At 40.3% G+C, this 12,191-nt stretch overlaps 1 protein-coding gene across 1 annotated transcript in view; it reads right to left on the bottom strand.

The window, feature by feature from the left end:
• fryb (furry homolog b (Drosophila)) overlaps positions 1-12,191 on the bottom strand; it is a 50,989-nt gene that overhangs the window by 12,970 nt on the left and 25,828 nt on the right. The window contains exons 23-47 of the mRNA XM_032533231.1: positions 12,184-12,191; positions 11,419-11,536; positions 10,525-10,582; positions 10,116-10,207; positions 9,738-9,910; positions 9,374-9,534; positions 9,179-9,289; positions 8,786-8,940; positions 8,480-8,579; positions 8,159-8,330; positions 7,401-7,657; positions 7,169-7,315; positions 6,857-7,025; positions 6,633-6,723; positions 6,371-6,444; positions 4,880-5,030; positions 3,773-3,876; positions 2,706-2,797; positions 2,512-2,605; positions 2,093-2,312; positions 1,750-1,871; positions 1,219-1,406; positions 1,014-1,108; positions 734-932; positions 404-625 (exon numbers count right to left, since the gene is read on the bottom strand). The exon at positions 12,184-12,191 is cut by the window's right edge and continues 189 nt beyond it. Coding sequence (XP_032389122.1) covers positions 404-625; positions 734-932; positions 1,014-1,108; positions 1,219-1,406; positions 1,750-1,871; positions 2,093-2,312; positions 2,512-2,605; positions 2,706-2,797; positions 3,773-3,876; positions 4,880-5,030; positions 6,371-6,444; positions 6,633-6,723; positions 6,857-7,025; positions 7,169-7,315; positions 7,401-7,657; positions 8,159-8,330; positions 8,480-8,579; positions 8,786-8,940; positions 9,179-9,289; positions 9,374-9,534; positions 9,738-9,910; positions 10,116-10,207; positions 10,525-10,582; positions 11,419-11,536; positions 12,184-12,191 — 3,373 coding nt within the window. The remainder of the gene's footprint in view (positions 1-403; positions 626-733; positions 933-1,013; positions 1,109-1,218; positions 1,407-1,749; positions 1,872-2,092; positions 2,313-2,511; positions 2,606-2,705; positions 2,798-3,772; positions 3,877-4,879; positions 5,031-6,370; positions 6,445-6,632; positions 6,724-6,856; positions 7,026-7,168; positions 7,316-7,400; positions 7,658-8,158; positions 8,331-8,479; positions 8,580-8,785; positions 8,941-9,178; positions 9,290-9,373; positions 9,535-9,737; positions 9,911-10,115; positions 10,208-10,524; positions 10,583-11,418; positions 11,537-12,183) is intronic.

The following is a 12,191-nucleotide window of genomic DNA, read 5'->3' as shown; positions in this document are numbered from 1 at the left end:
CCAAAGGGGGGAGTACAAGGTATTAACTCTGCAGGGTGCCCAAACTTTTGATGACGCCATTTTTTTGTTTTCTGTTATTTTGAAAGTGTAAATGATGGACATAAAATCTAACTAGTTAACTAGTCCATCTTTTCTTGGCTTCTTTAAGCACATTCATACCTGGGGTGCCCAAACTTTTGAGCCCCACTGTATAGGACAGGAAGCTTTAATTTCAAAAATGTAATAAAACATTTTTGCCTCGTGAAGCTCTGAAGATGATTCAGTTGGTCCAGTTGGTAGTAAGGAGCAGCACAGCCTTCAGAAAGTGCTTCCACTCTTCTGCTTCTAGTCTTACCTCTGTCCAAACCTTTTCTTCTACAATTACATACCCTTCCCTCTAAGATTAGTAAGTTTCCTCATCTACCTTTGACAGCAACTTGTGAACGAGGCGAAGTGACATCTGATATTCAAACTCAAAGTCTGACTCCATGAGGGACACCGCCACCCAGAAGACTGTAGCCAGTATTGTTGAAGGATGGGAAACATGGGCAGGATCCGATAGAACGCTGGGATCAATACGATTGGTTGATGATGTGCAGGACCCAGAGGTTCTACCTGTCCGGGCGAGGCCATGACTGTTGCAGGCCTGCAGGTTGAAAATAAAATATAACACTGAATTAGTGAGATGTACTGTGTTCAACAAGACTGCTCCAGCAAGAGGGTGTCACACTAAACAACGATCTTTCTTTCTTGCCTGTATGCGATCCAGAGTTGCACTGCGAGGAGGATCACTCAACTGATGGCCGCACTCGCCAAACTTTTTTGGGACCGAGTAGGAGCGTTGGTGGCGTTGTGACGACAGACCAACAAATCCTGGGCCAGGGAAGTTTAACTGACCTGTGCTCTTTCTGTTCATCAGTTTTTCACTAGTCAAGAAGTCTGGTGAGGATGTCCTGTGAATAAAACAAAGTAAAAATGAAACACAAGGAAAATTACATGAGATTTAGCAAAATAAAGACAAAATTATAGTTAACCTGGTTAGAGCTGCCATAAGATCGCTGTTTTTCAGACACTCTGCTAGATTCACCACCACTGACTCCAGCGTCAACAACACTTCCATCACGTAGCCCTGAAACACATCAAAATGCATTCTCATTTGCACAGTAAAGAGGCTGTTAAATGCTGTAGTAGTTCTCTCATATGCGGTCTCTAACCCGACAATCTCTCGTTCTCGCTCACCTGCACCTCATCTCCGTGTTCTCCTACCACCTCAACTAGGCGGGAGACCAGGTCAGAGACTGCGTGGTTGTTTATTGGCTGTTTGAGGGCTCTGAAGATCTGGAAAGAGCGGCCAGCATAGTGACGTGAGGAGCTGCACAGAGCTGTCTGTAAAGCCACATCGCTCAGCTGATGCTCCAGGTGGAAGTCTGAATGAATAGATGGGTGCAAAGACACAAAGATACACACAAACACACATGCAAGTTTGTTTGGATATAAGGGTTATAACTTTTAACATAATTGTTGAAAAGATTGGCAGCCTCTATGTGCCCCTAGACTTTATTGTGCATATTGTGCCAAAGTGTTGGATTTTGCATGAAATCTGGTGAATTGCCTCATGGCAGAACCCAGAAGGCGGCTTTAAACAAATCATTTGAAAATGGAATATGGATTTTCAAAAATGCTACGCATAAATCATGAGGTAAAAAGTGAGCCTTGATATTTCTGTTTAACAGTGAAAGACATTTGGCATTAGTGTGAGCGGTTTCTCACTTGACTTGGACTCCTTGAAGACAGAGACGACGTGGCGTAGGAAGTTGGAGAGCTGATCCGTGCTCTTGGAGTTGGGGTTCTTTGGTGTGATGTCCTCATGCACCCACAGTGGCCCAAACGCTCTGAGCAACAACAACACAGTACTCCAGGCACTGTATACCCACCACCAGTAGCACCACATGCATGTTACACAAGCACTTAAGTGTGTGCAAAGTGCACACAGTGTGCACTACAGTAAGATTTATACACACACAGACACGCACACATGCACGCACTTCACAAACACACCCACTCAAATGTGTGTTCTCCAAATTTCTACAACTGTCACTGAAGGTGTGCGTACCTAGTGGAGAGGAACTCGATGAGTTTGTTTGTTTTCTCGTCCGTTTCATTGGGTGTATCCTCAAGGTCTTCCAGGTCATCAGGTGTTACGAGGGGTAAATTTCCAACACTGCCTGCAATGCTGCCGCCACCCAGACTGGCAGAAGAAGAGTTTGAGGTGGAGCTGAGGCCAGAGTCCGCCACTGGAGACGTCTGCCACTCTCGCAGGAAGTCAGGTGCATCTAAGGGAACATGATGATATAGTACAAAGAACAACGTGAACTATTATTGTATATCCCAGAAGTTTTATAATATTGTTATGTACTGTACTGTTTCAGCACTTGTTTTTAATTGGTTCTCTGATCAAACAATAATTTTTATACATTGTTAAATGTCACAGGATTAATACGTGTGTACGCATGTTGACTGTTTTCTACTTACGCGACTGCTGGTACTCTGTGTGGTAGCTGGACTTAATGGTGAGGGTCTTGTTGTCACTGATCTCTCTCGTGAGCATCAGAACTGAGGCTATTACCTAGAAATACAAAATGGAGGACTCTTCAGTGGCAAATTGAAATTGACTGAATAACATAACCGATTAATAATAACAACAAGTATGAGGCTCCCACTCTGACCTGGAAGTTGTTGTTGCAGGAGAGGGCAATTAGGAGGTGGAGAAGGAGACGTTTGCTGTGTTCATAGACCTCTGGTCTGTAGTGGTCCAGACCTGCCCGATAAAATACACATCCAGTAAGACAACAACAAGATTAAGATCAATATACTATAAAAGGTGGGAACAGATACACACAAAGAAAGACAAAAAAACACAGCAAATTAATTAAGCAACTTGGTTGCCCCTTTTTAATTAGCTTGTATTGATGCTGACAATTATCTGCATATCTGTCTTGCTTAAAATTATATTCTTAGGAAGTAATTATTTATAAGGATAAAATATATTGCTAGATACTGTTATTGTACCAACTTGTACAAGGGCTTGTTGTGCTTCATTGGTTGCTTTGACAACTCCCAACCAGGGAGCATCTATCTCCTACTATTATATTACTGAAAGTAAAACCCCACTGTTAGTAAAAATATATAACATTAAACCATACAAAATTGATTCTTAGACAGCTTAATGCAGATAGTGCACATATTGGATGATAATGAAAAGGCTGAACTTGAGGGTTAGTATGTTAAATATGCTGAGTACATTAATAATACATTTCTGAACAGCTGACAGGGTAGGAATGTGTTCACATGTTAGACAAAACTGGAGAATGTGTCTGTATCAGTCTGGCTTGAAATGTATGTCTGTGACAGAGGGAGATAAAACATCATTCTGTCACGCTATGAGCTTATTGGATGTCACAGAAAATACCTACACACTTCAAGGTTATTTGTAAGTGTGTGTGTGGGGACAGGACATTGTTTTTGTCAGGACATTGAATGATGGTTTTTGATCTTATCTATTTAAGTTCCTTTAACATCATGTTCCCTCATTTGGAGATAAGAGTGAGATTGGCTGGAGAACTTCTCTGAGTTTAAATGGTTACCTGTTTTCTTTTTACAGTTTTAGTTGTTTAAATTATACTTTTCATTGCTCTTTTTCTTTTAAAGTTTAATCCATTAAAGGCTTGACTTGTACCAAGAAGAAGATAGACCAGAGTTAAGTTATGTGTATGGTTGTGTTGTGTACACCTACCCAAGAAGAGGGCGTGTAGTAGCAAGGGCAGGTGTAAAGCCCAGTCTTCTCTCACGCTGTGGTCCACCACCATTTCAGTCATGAAAATCACTGCAATGTTACACCTGAGAACCAACACACAACTTCAGTGAGTGCATAAAATATCAACATACTTCATGCTCCATCTAAGGGCTGTGAGGTGGTGTACTGAGGAATGTGATATCAGTTAGTCCAAATGTATTGTCCTAGCTCCGACAACATTTCTGTTCTGTTATTCAGAATAATAGGACAAAAGGAAAAGAATGTTGTCCTTCAATCAAATCAGGGCTGCAACTAACGACTAATTCTTTAATCGATTGATATAAATATCTATAATATATATAGTCTTTGAAAAATAGGGACAAAATCCCTATTACAATTTTCCAGAGTGCAAGGCAGCGTCTTCAGGATTGTTGTTTTTAATTTACTAACATAAAGAACTATGAAAAGTATGAAAATTAATTAAAACAGTTTTTGATACGGTTTCTGTTGGTCAACTAATCCATTAATCAACTAAGTGTTTCAGCTCTAAATCAAATCAATATAGAAAAAAGCTCAAGAAAACTACATTCAAGAGACTACCTGTATTCTTTATTGGTTTTACTTCTTAAATGTACTTCAGTCATAAAGAGGATCAGTAAATTAAAGAATGTGCTTGATATAACTGTGGAAGATTGTGCAAAAATAGTCATTTACAGAAAGAATCTGTCATTGTGAGGCTTGTCTTAGTACTGAATGATAATTAACATAAACTGCAGATACAGAATCTCATTTTCATCTCATCTTCAGTAATGACTTTTAAGGTGTTGAGAGAGACAGAGAAGATGAATTAGTAAATCCCTTCTAATATGTATTCTCTGAAAAGCAGAGACAGAGCAAGCTGGCTGAGCTGCATTTTGTGCTTGAGTTTATCACACCATCTGTGGTTTGGTGTAACTTGCCCATGTTAGAAATAAACCTTGCTTTGCTGACTCTGCTGATACGTTGCTGATAACTGTTCCAACTCTGAGTCTGTTTTCTGTGTCATTTTTGTGATTGCTTCAGAGTAGATTGTTTGTACAGTTTGTGCCTGTGCTTGTTTGTATGTACCTATGCAGTGGTCCTCTAGGTGTGATGGTTTCTGGGAGGTAGTCAACCAGAGGAGCCCAGCAGCCTCCGTTAACGGGCATGGGTAACGGCTGAGGATGATTGGTCTCCAGAACACCCAGGAGCCAACCAGCATAAGGCGGGAGTGGGTCAGCTATAAAAACAGACCAATTCCAAGATGTAGTTAAAAAAAAAAATATTGCAACATATATCTCACACACATGAGGCTCTCTATATGAACTTTAATCCCATCTTTGCATAATACATTGACCATAGACCCTCAAGCACAGAAAGGTTTTTCTTATGTGAATATTGAAGCAGTGACAAACAGCTAATGTGACAGGTGACTTACAAACTACCCCAATGCAGCTCATTAAAAACATGTGGAATTCCAAACATGAACTAAGTCGCAGTCCATATTCAACAACTAAGTGGTTCTTCAGCATGTTTGCAGCTGTTGCACTGTAATTTACAACTACACTAGTTTATTTCCTTTTCTTTCGTCTACAACTATTGAAATGTACTGATTGTAATGAGAAATTAAAGTAATTTATTGTTCAATATAAGTCTCTCTTTTATGTACCTGTATTTATTTTATGATGTTCAATATTTAGCTTAAAGGTTCAACATTTTGGTAAACACGGTTATTCGCTTTCTATTTAAGAGTTAACGAGAAGATTGATACCCCAACCACATCGGTACAATAAATATGAAACTACAGATGGCTAACTTAGCTTAGCGTACACATTTTTTTACCAGCATCTCTAAAGAGCACTAATTAACACGTTATGTCTCATTTGTTTATTCTAAAGAAAATTAACCAAGATGACAATTTGCCATTTTACGGGCAGTTGCTACGTGGACAGCGGAGACTCCAAGAAGATGCTGGTTCCTGCCAAGAAATAGTCTGACTAATTTTTGGAAAGAAGAGGAATGAGCATAGTTCCAAAAAAGGAAAACATATATACTGAGGAAGATATGTTTTCTTTTAAAGTGCTTGACAACATAAAACAGTCACATGCCTAGTCACATGAGGACTACCTGCAGCAGACTCACGCCTGGAAGCCACCAAACACAGACATTTGCTAAAGATAGACTGGGTATCAGTGTGGTTGTGGTTAAATCTGTGTCAAAGGGGACAGTGGTGGACCTTGGCTTGTATCCAAATAACATGGTGGATATACAACTACAACATAAACAACAAAAATGAAATGCAGGGAATAAGACACGGGTTTCAGACTAGCAACACCAGAAAGGTTCTGCTTATTTGGTTATTGATTAGTGTGAACAACAAATGTATTGTCATTATGTACATTTATGTCTGTATTGAGGGGATCAGTAACAATTACCATGAAGGTTTTAGGTTAAAGTGGCAAACACACTGGACAGGAAAAATCCTTTCAGCTGTGACTCCCTGTGGGCTGTGTGTGAGTGCACATTTGCCAAGTACAGCAAGTTTGTACATCCATTCTCATGAGAACCAAGACAACTCACTCTTTTCATCCTCGTAGGAGCCGCCGGAACTGTTGCTGTAGCGAGACTCCAGTCTGTTGTGAGCCCTGGCCATGCTGAGAGAAAATGCATGACATTGAAAGTTTCCAAGTTTGAAAAGTGTACAGTCTTATTTTGTGACTGAAATGTTTAAAAACGTTTATGCTAATATCACTGCGTAACTGAGTTGATGCTGACGTGTTTGACATATTTGATCTACTTTCACAAGCCTGTTGGGAAACTGTGTAAACAAAAAAATACTGACCGCTCTTCACTCTCTCTGACCAGCTTATTCTCATCTGTGTCTGTCAGGATCTCCTGACCAGCCACCACAGTGTTACTGCTGGACGTAGTGCCTAAGCACAAGACATTTCAGAGATAATCTTCAAAAATACAGTACAGTCAGCCATCTTTCATTTAAAAAGCTATTAAGTTAAAAGCCAATGTTGAGATGAAAATATAGAATATGACAGGAATGTCTCCTCTCACCTGTCTGTGAGGTGGAGGCTTTGTTGCTGGCAGCAAAGCGATAGAAGGGAGGGTTGTCACAGTGCAATACTACAGGGTTAACCGGGTCAGTTTGCTGTAGCTCAAACAGGAGCTCCTCCATAGTCTGAATGGTGTTGTTGCGACACAGGTATATCACCACCTTCTTGATCTAAAAAACAAACAAAATATACATTATTCATTCACATTCTCTCTGCACATTTGTTATTGTATTTAAATCACTTTGAAAACTAGAGGCAACTCTTGAGCCACTTTCTTTAGAGTAGTGTGTCGGTGTGTAAAGACTACACTTACATAAGGCAACAGTGTGGTATCACTGCTGACTCCACACAGGCTGATGAGGAACTGCAGCGTGATCCGTAAGTTGTTGCTCCACCTCTCATTGGACACCAGAGTGTTCCAGGCGTTCTCAATCTCTGGGCCAGGAACCTCGTCTCCATACTGATAATGTGAAGAAAAAATGCAGTTGAAAGACAAGACATTTCACTGGAAAAGGGGGAAAAATTTCACAAACACGGCTTCCTACCTTGGCAGTCATGAACATGAGGTTATTGAGCACCAGCGAGGTTGCCTGCAGGGAGCCCCAACCGTTGCCTCTCAGACTAGGGGACAGACCCATGCCCTGCCCCTGACCACAAGGTTCTTCCTCCGGTGTGCAGGGGCTTGAGGCAGGGGGTAGGAGCCCCGTGTCCACTAGCTCAATGTTACTAAGCCAGGGTAGCAGGTAGGACAGCATGATCTGCCTGCCGTTGGGGTGGGTGGTTGAGAAACGCTGGCTCACCTCTGCACGGGCAAACAAATGTCAGAGGAAAGCATGTTAGGAGGTGAGGAAGCTAAGCGTTCTTTGAATTTGTTCAATAACATGAGAAAGACATTGGGAGCAAATTTAACAACTGTCTCAGGGAAAATACTAGTCTCATGGGAATTTTGAATGTGACAGCTCAAAGGGATTCTGCTGTTTTGGAGACAATCCTGCTTGCCTCAGCATTTAATGGGTACACTTAATGCAAGTATTCAGCACATTGGACAGTAAAGTCACAATAAAACAGCATTTTGGAGTACTTATTTTTCCTTAATCTGATATAATGTTTGGTGTAGAAACATGATAATGTAGGGAGACATTACAGTGTGGGGAGTGGAGGGAGATTTGTATTTACACCTGCACCTAGGATGTACTATTCTCCACAAAAGAAACATTTTTAGGATAGAAAGGATTTTAGTCTTGGTCCGGTTTCCTGGATTCTCAAATTAAGTATTCCAGTACATTATCCCTGAAAAATGTACCTGAGAAAAGAGGCAGAGTGAGCTCTGGGTACATGCTGGCCAGCTGGACTGAGAGTTGAGACAGGTTGACGCTATACAGGGGAGGCAGGGGGCCGTGTGTTCCATACAAAATATTTCCAAACTTCTGCTCCACCATCCGCTTAGAGTACGCACACAGCTTAGACTCCAGCACCTGCAGACGTATTATTCATCTTTTAAAGTCAAAATACATGGTAAGGTTCAGGCTTTATGCTTGTGTTCTCCTTTCCCACCTCTTGTCTGCAATTAATACATATTTAACAGAACTGTGTTTATCTCCCCTTTATGAATGTGTGTATGTACCTGCATCAGCTGCATGGATATCTCATATATTTCCCTGCTGGTGTCTGAGGCCTTGAACAACACCAGATTGAGCAAAGTCACAAGGTCACATGGGTAATTCCTGAAAACGTGAGGAGAAATGGTCTTTAGTTGGAGCAGTTTGGGAAATTACACTTCAATTTTATTGTTTACACATTTAAACATTCCAGCAAAGAGGTTAAAAGCTATAGAGCGGTTTGCTAATGCTGGTAGATCTATAGTGTCTTGATACAGCAAACGTCAGCAGGGCAGATTTCTAACAACTGAAACAAATGCATGATTCCCTACCTGTTGCCGCACACAGTGGCGATGGCCTTAAAGCAGCCAGATGCCAGCTGGTAAGATCCAGTGAAGCAGCGGTCCACGGCCCAGTTGAATAGATTTATTTGATCTGGGTTCAGTTCTAAGAGCAGGATGACCACCTCACATCCCAGACGGTGCACCTTGGGCAAACACATGTTATCATGAAGAGGGACTAATCCCCAGATAGTATAAGCACAAAAGGAGCTACAGCATTTGAAGAAGAAAATTTAAGACTTGAATAATAACATGTTGGAGTTCTGTATTATTAATGTGTTAGAATTATTCAAACTTCCTAAGATGTATCTGACAAAACAACAAGTCCTAGAGAGCTCCTGTGTAACAAGTTAGAGGCAACATTGGATCCCTGAGTTGACCTACCCGTAGGTCGTGGCAAGCCAAGATGTTGTCAAGCCATTTGTAGAGATAGCCGTCAGTGGAAAGACCCACATTGTCAAACACTGGACCACAACACAGAACTGCTGACATGGCCTAGGAGACAAAAGTTGAGTTAACGCTAAGGTTTTTGTAACTCCTGCTGTGCAGTAAGGTTTTGGAAGTGGGGTTATTGCTTACTTTGAGAGCACAATACTGGTAGCGAGTGATCTGGTGGTTGCGGTCACTGTAACGATCGAGGGGCGTGAACATGACACTGAAAGGTCCAGCCCATTGGCTGAAGAGGATGAAAAGATGGTGTCTCAGAGACTGTTGAGGGAAGAGAAAGCGCCTGTGGTGGACTGCGCAGATGTGAGGGTGAGAGAGAGAAAGACACAAAGGGTCAAAATAGAGAGATGCTTTAAGATTACAAATGTAAATTTAAGTCTGGCTGACATTAGACCTTATGTCTGTGGCTGGGGAACGCTGCGAAAGCCTCGGCTACTAGAACTAATACTACTGACAGACCAATGTATTATGAATTATAAGTAAAAAAATGATTTACCAGGAACACACTGAATGAGATTAGCCACCATCCCGCTAAAATGGGCTCTGATGTCTTTAAGCACGTCAAGCTCCTTCTCATTCTCAGCCTCCAAAAGCATCCGGGTTAGATCAACATACTCAAGAAACAAGGCACCCAGGGCCAGGGAATCACGCTCCAGTGCTCCATTGGTGCTGAAGAGGAGGATATGGGAATCAATGTTTAGGTAAATGTGCATTAGCAGGCTAGAAATTATAAAAGGAAGCATTTGAGAGAAGGATGGATATATAAATCGACAGGGAAAAAGCATTAATGATTACACCTCCGTCCAAGCACATCAAGAAAAAGCAAACAAAAAAACAAATAGAGGGCACTCAGTGGATTAAAAGTGTGTGCTACCTGTCACTGATAACCCCTGCATTAGCCAGTAGTTCAAAGATCCGCAGCAGCTGCAGCCTGAGCAGATCCCTCCTCTCTCTGCGCTTCTTGTTCTGAGAACACAGACAGGTTTTCCATCTACTGCTACATGTGTGTTAACATACGTATGTTTTGTGTTTATACAGTGATAATTGGTTCTTGAAAGGAAAAGAGACTTAACTTTACATTAGCAGTACAAATAGTGAATTTTCCTATACAATAAATAATGAAACAATGAAAAACATTTCTAATAGCTATGAGCATACACTATATACAACATAAATATATACTTCTACAATCTTATTAACTGCAGCATATAAAAGAAGTCTAATCCAGGAAAATATTTCATCGAGTGTTTCTCTCTCACTGTGTGTGTGTATGTGTGTGTTACCTCAGGCCTACGTTCCAGTGCTTCCTTCATCAGTGGATGGAGTTCTTCGACTAGCTCCCTAAACAGGATCAGAGAGGGCAGAAATTAATTAATTGCTTCATTGCTAAATACCACTGATCAAATCTCCTTCCCTGCAGATGGAGGACGGCCTGATTTGAGTTTGTAACAGATCTTGTGCAACCCAAATGTCACATGCCCTAAAACCACTAATCCTCAAACACAGTCATGATAGACAAATTTGTCTAGGGAGACCTTAATCCCTTTAATAACAATAAACGCCCTTTTGAAAAACATTTCAGGTTAAAAATAGATGATCTCTTTTAAAATGAAATACCAGTACCTCCCTTTCATAATGGAACGTCTGTTCTTGTAAGAAATGTGATACATCCCTGTTCCTCTAAAAAAACGCTCTTCTACATCAGTGATACAGTTTTTCTTTCTTTCTGAATGTCAAAGAAGCATGCAGATCATCTCAGTAATGAAGAGAATGTAAGTACAGATGGATTCAGTAATAGAAGAAGACAGCGTGAAAAGACTTTCTTATGTAAGAGATAAGGACCAAATCTAGCACATCATTCATTTTCTATTGTGATGTAATGTACATCTGTTTTGTGGCATTCCTTCCATTCAGGCTGTGTGTGTTAATTCTCTGCCAAAGAAAAATCTCACACCATAGAACAACAGGCCTGGGCCAAATAATGACAAAAATCAGTTTTATGATTGTTGAACAGAGCATTACATTTAGAAAATAGTTTTTTGTAATTAACAAATTACTGCATTATTTGACATCTTAGTAGCTAAAACAATATTTAGCACTTGACCCAACCCCATGTGTACAACGCAAGCTCTGTGTGCATTGTGGGTGTACATTTCTGCATGTCACTGATCCAGTACCTGAAAACCAGAGCGTTTGTGCATCCAAATCCCAGCACCAGAGACTCGGTAATCTCCAAACTCTCAGCTCTCATCAGCGGGACAAGCTGTTTCAGAAGCCAGGCTACTGAGGGAGTGCCTATCACCTGAGCAATAAAAATAAATACACAAACATTGATCAGGCAATTTTCCAAACTTACAAAAAGCTGGTTACAATATACACTTTACTTACACTATCACTGTCATCATTAGTCTAGTGTTGAGATATTTAGTTTGTTTTTATTAAGGATGACAGCGCCATTGTGAATGTAAAAAAAGCCCTCTGCCTGAAGATTATTCTTTATGATTAAAATCACATTCATCAGTGCATCAGGTCAGAGCAACAATATATTCAATATTTTCCCTTAGAGCTTAAATCGATCTGCAGCTGCTTTAACTATATCAATCATTTTCTGGTTACAATGTTTCCAATGTGAGGATTTGTTGCTTTTCTCTGTTTGTATCACTATTTTAAAAAAAATATAATATAATGTTTGTAATTTGTCTAGTTGGTTCAGGGAAATTGTCATGAACAATTCTTCACTTTTTTCTGATATTTTAGATTCTAAACAACTAATCAATCAATCAAAGAATAATCAACAGAATAGGTAATAATCAAAATAAACGTTAGTTGCAGGCTTTTTTGTGAAGTTTCTGAAATTCCAAAACTTTTTAGAACTTGGAAATGATTAAAAAATCCCAAGCATTTCCATTTTTTTTAGCACACACACACACACACACACACACCTTGTTGT

The sequence above is a fragment of the Etheostoma spectabile genome, chromosome 13, assembly GCF_008692095.1.
Source record: "Etheostoma spectabile isolate EspeVRDwgs_2016 chromosome 13, UIUC_Espe_1.0, whole genome shotgun sequence".
Lineage (NCBI taxonomy): Eukaryota > Metazoa > Chordata > Actinopteri > Perciformes > Percidae > Etheostoma > Etheostoma spectabile.
The sequence above is the reverse complement of the archived record's forward strand: the minus strand, read 5'-3'. Positions and strand labels throughout refer to the sequence as shown.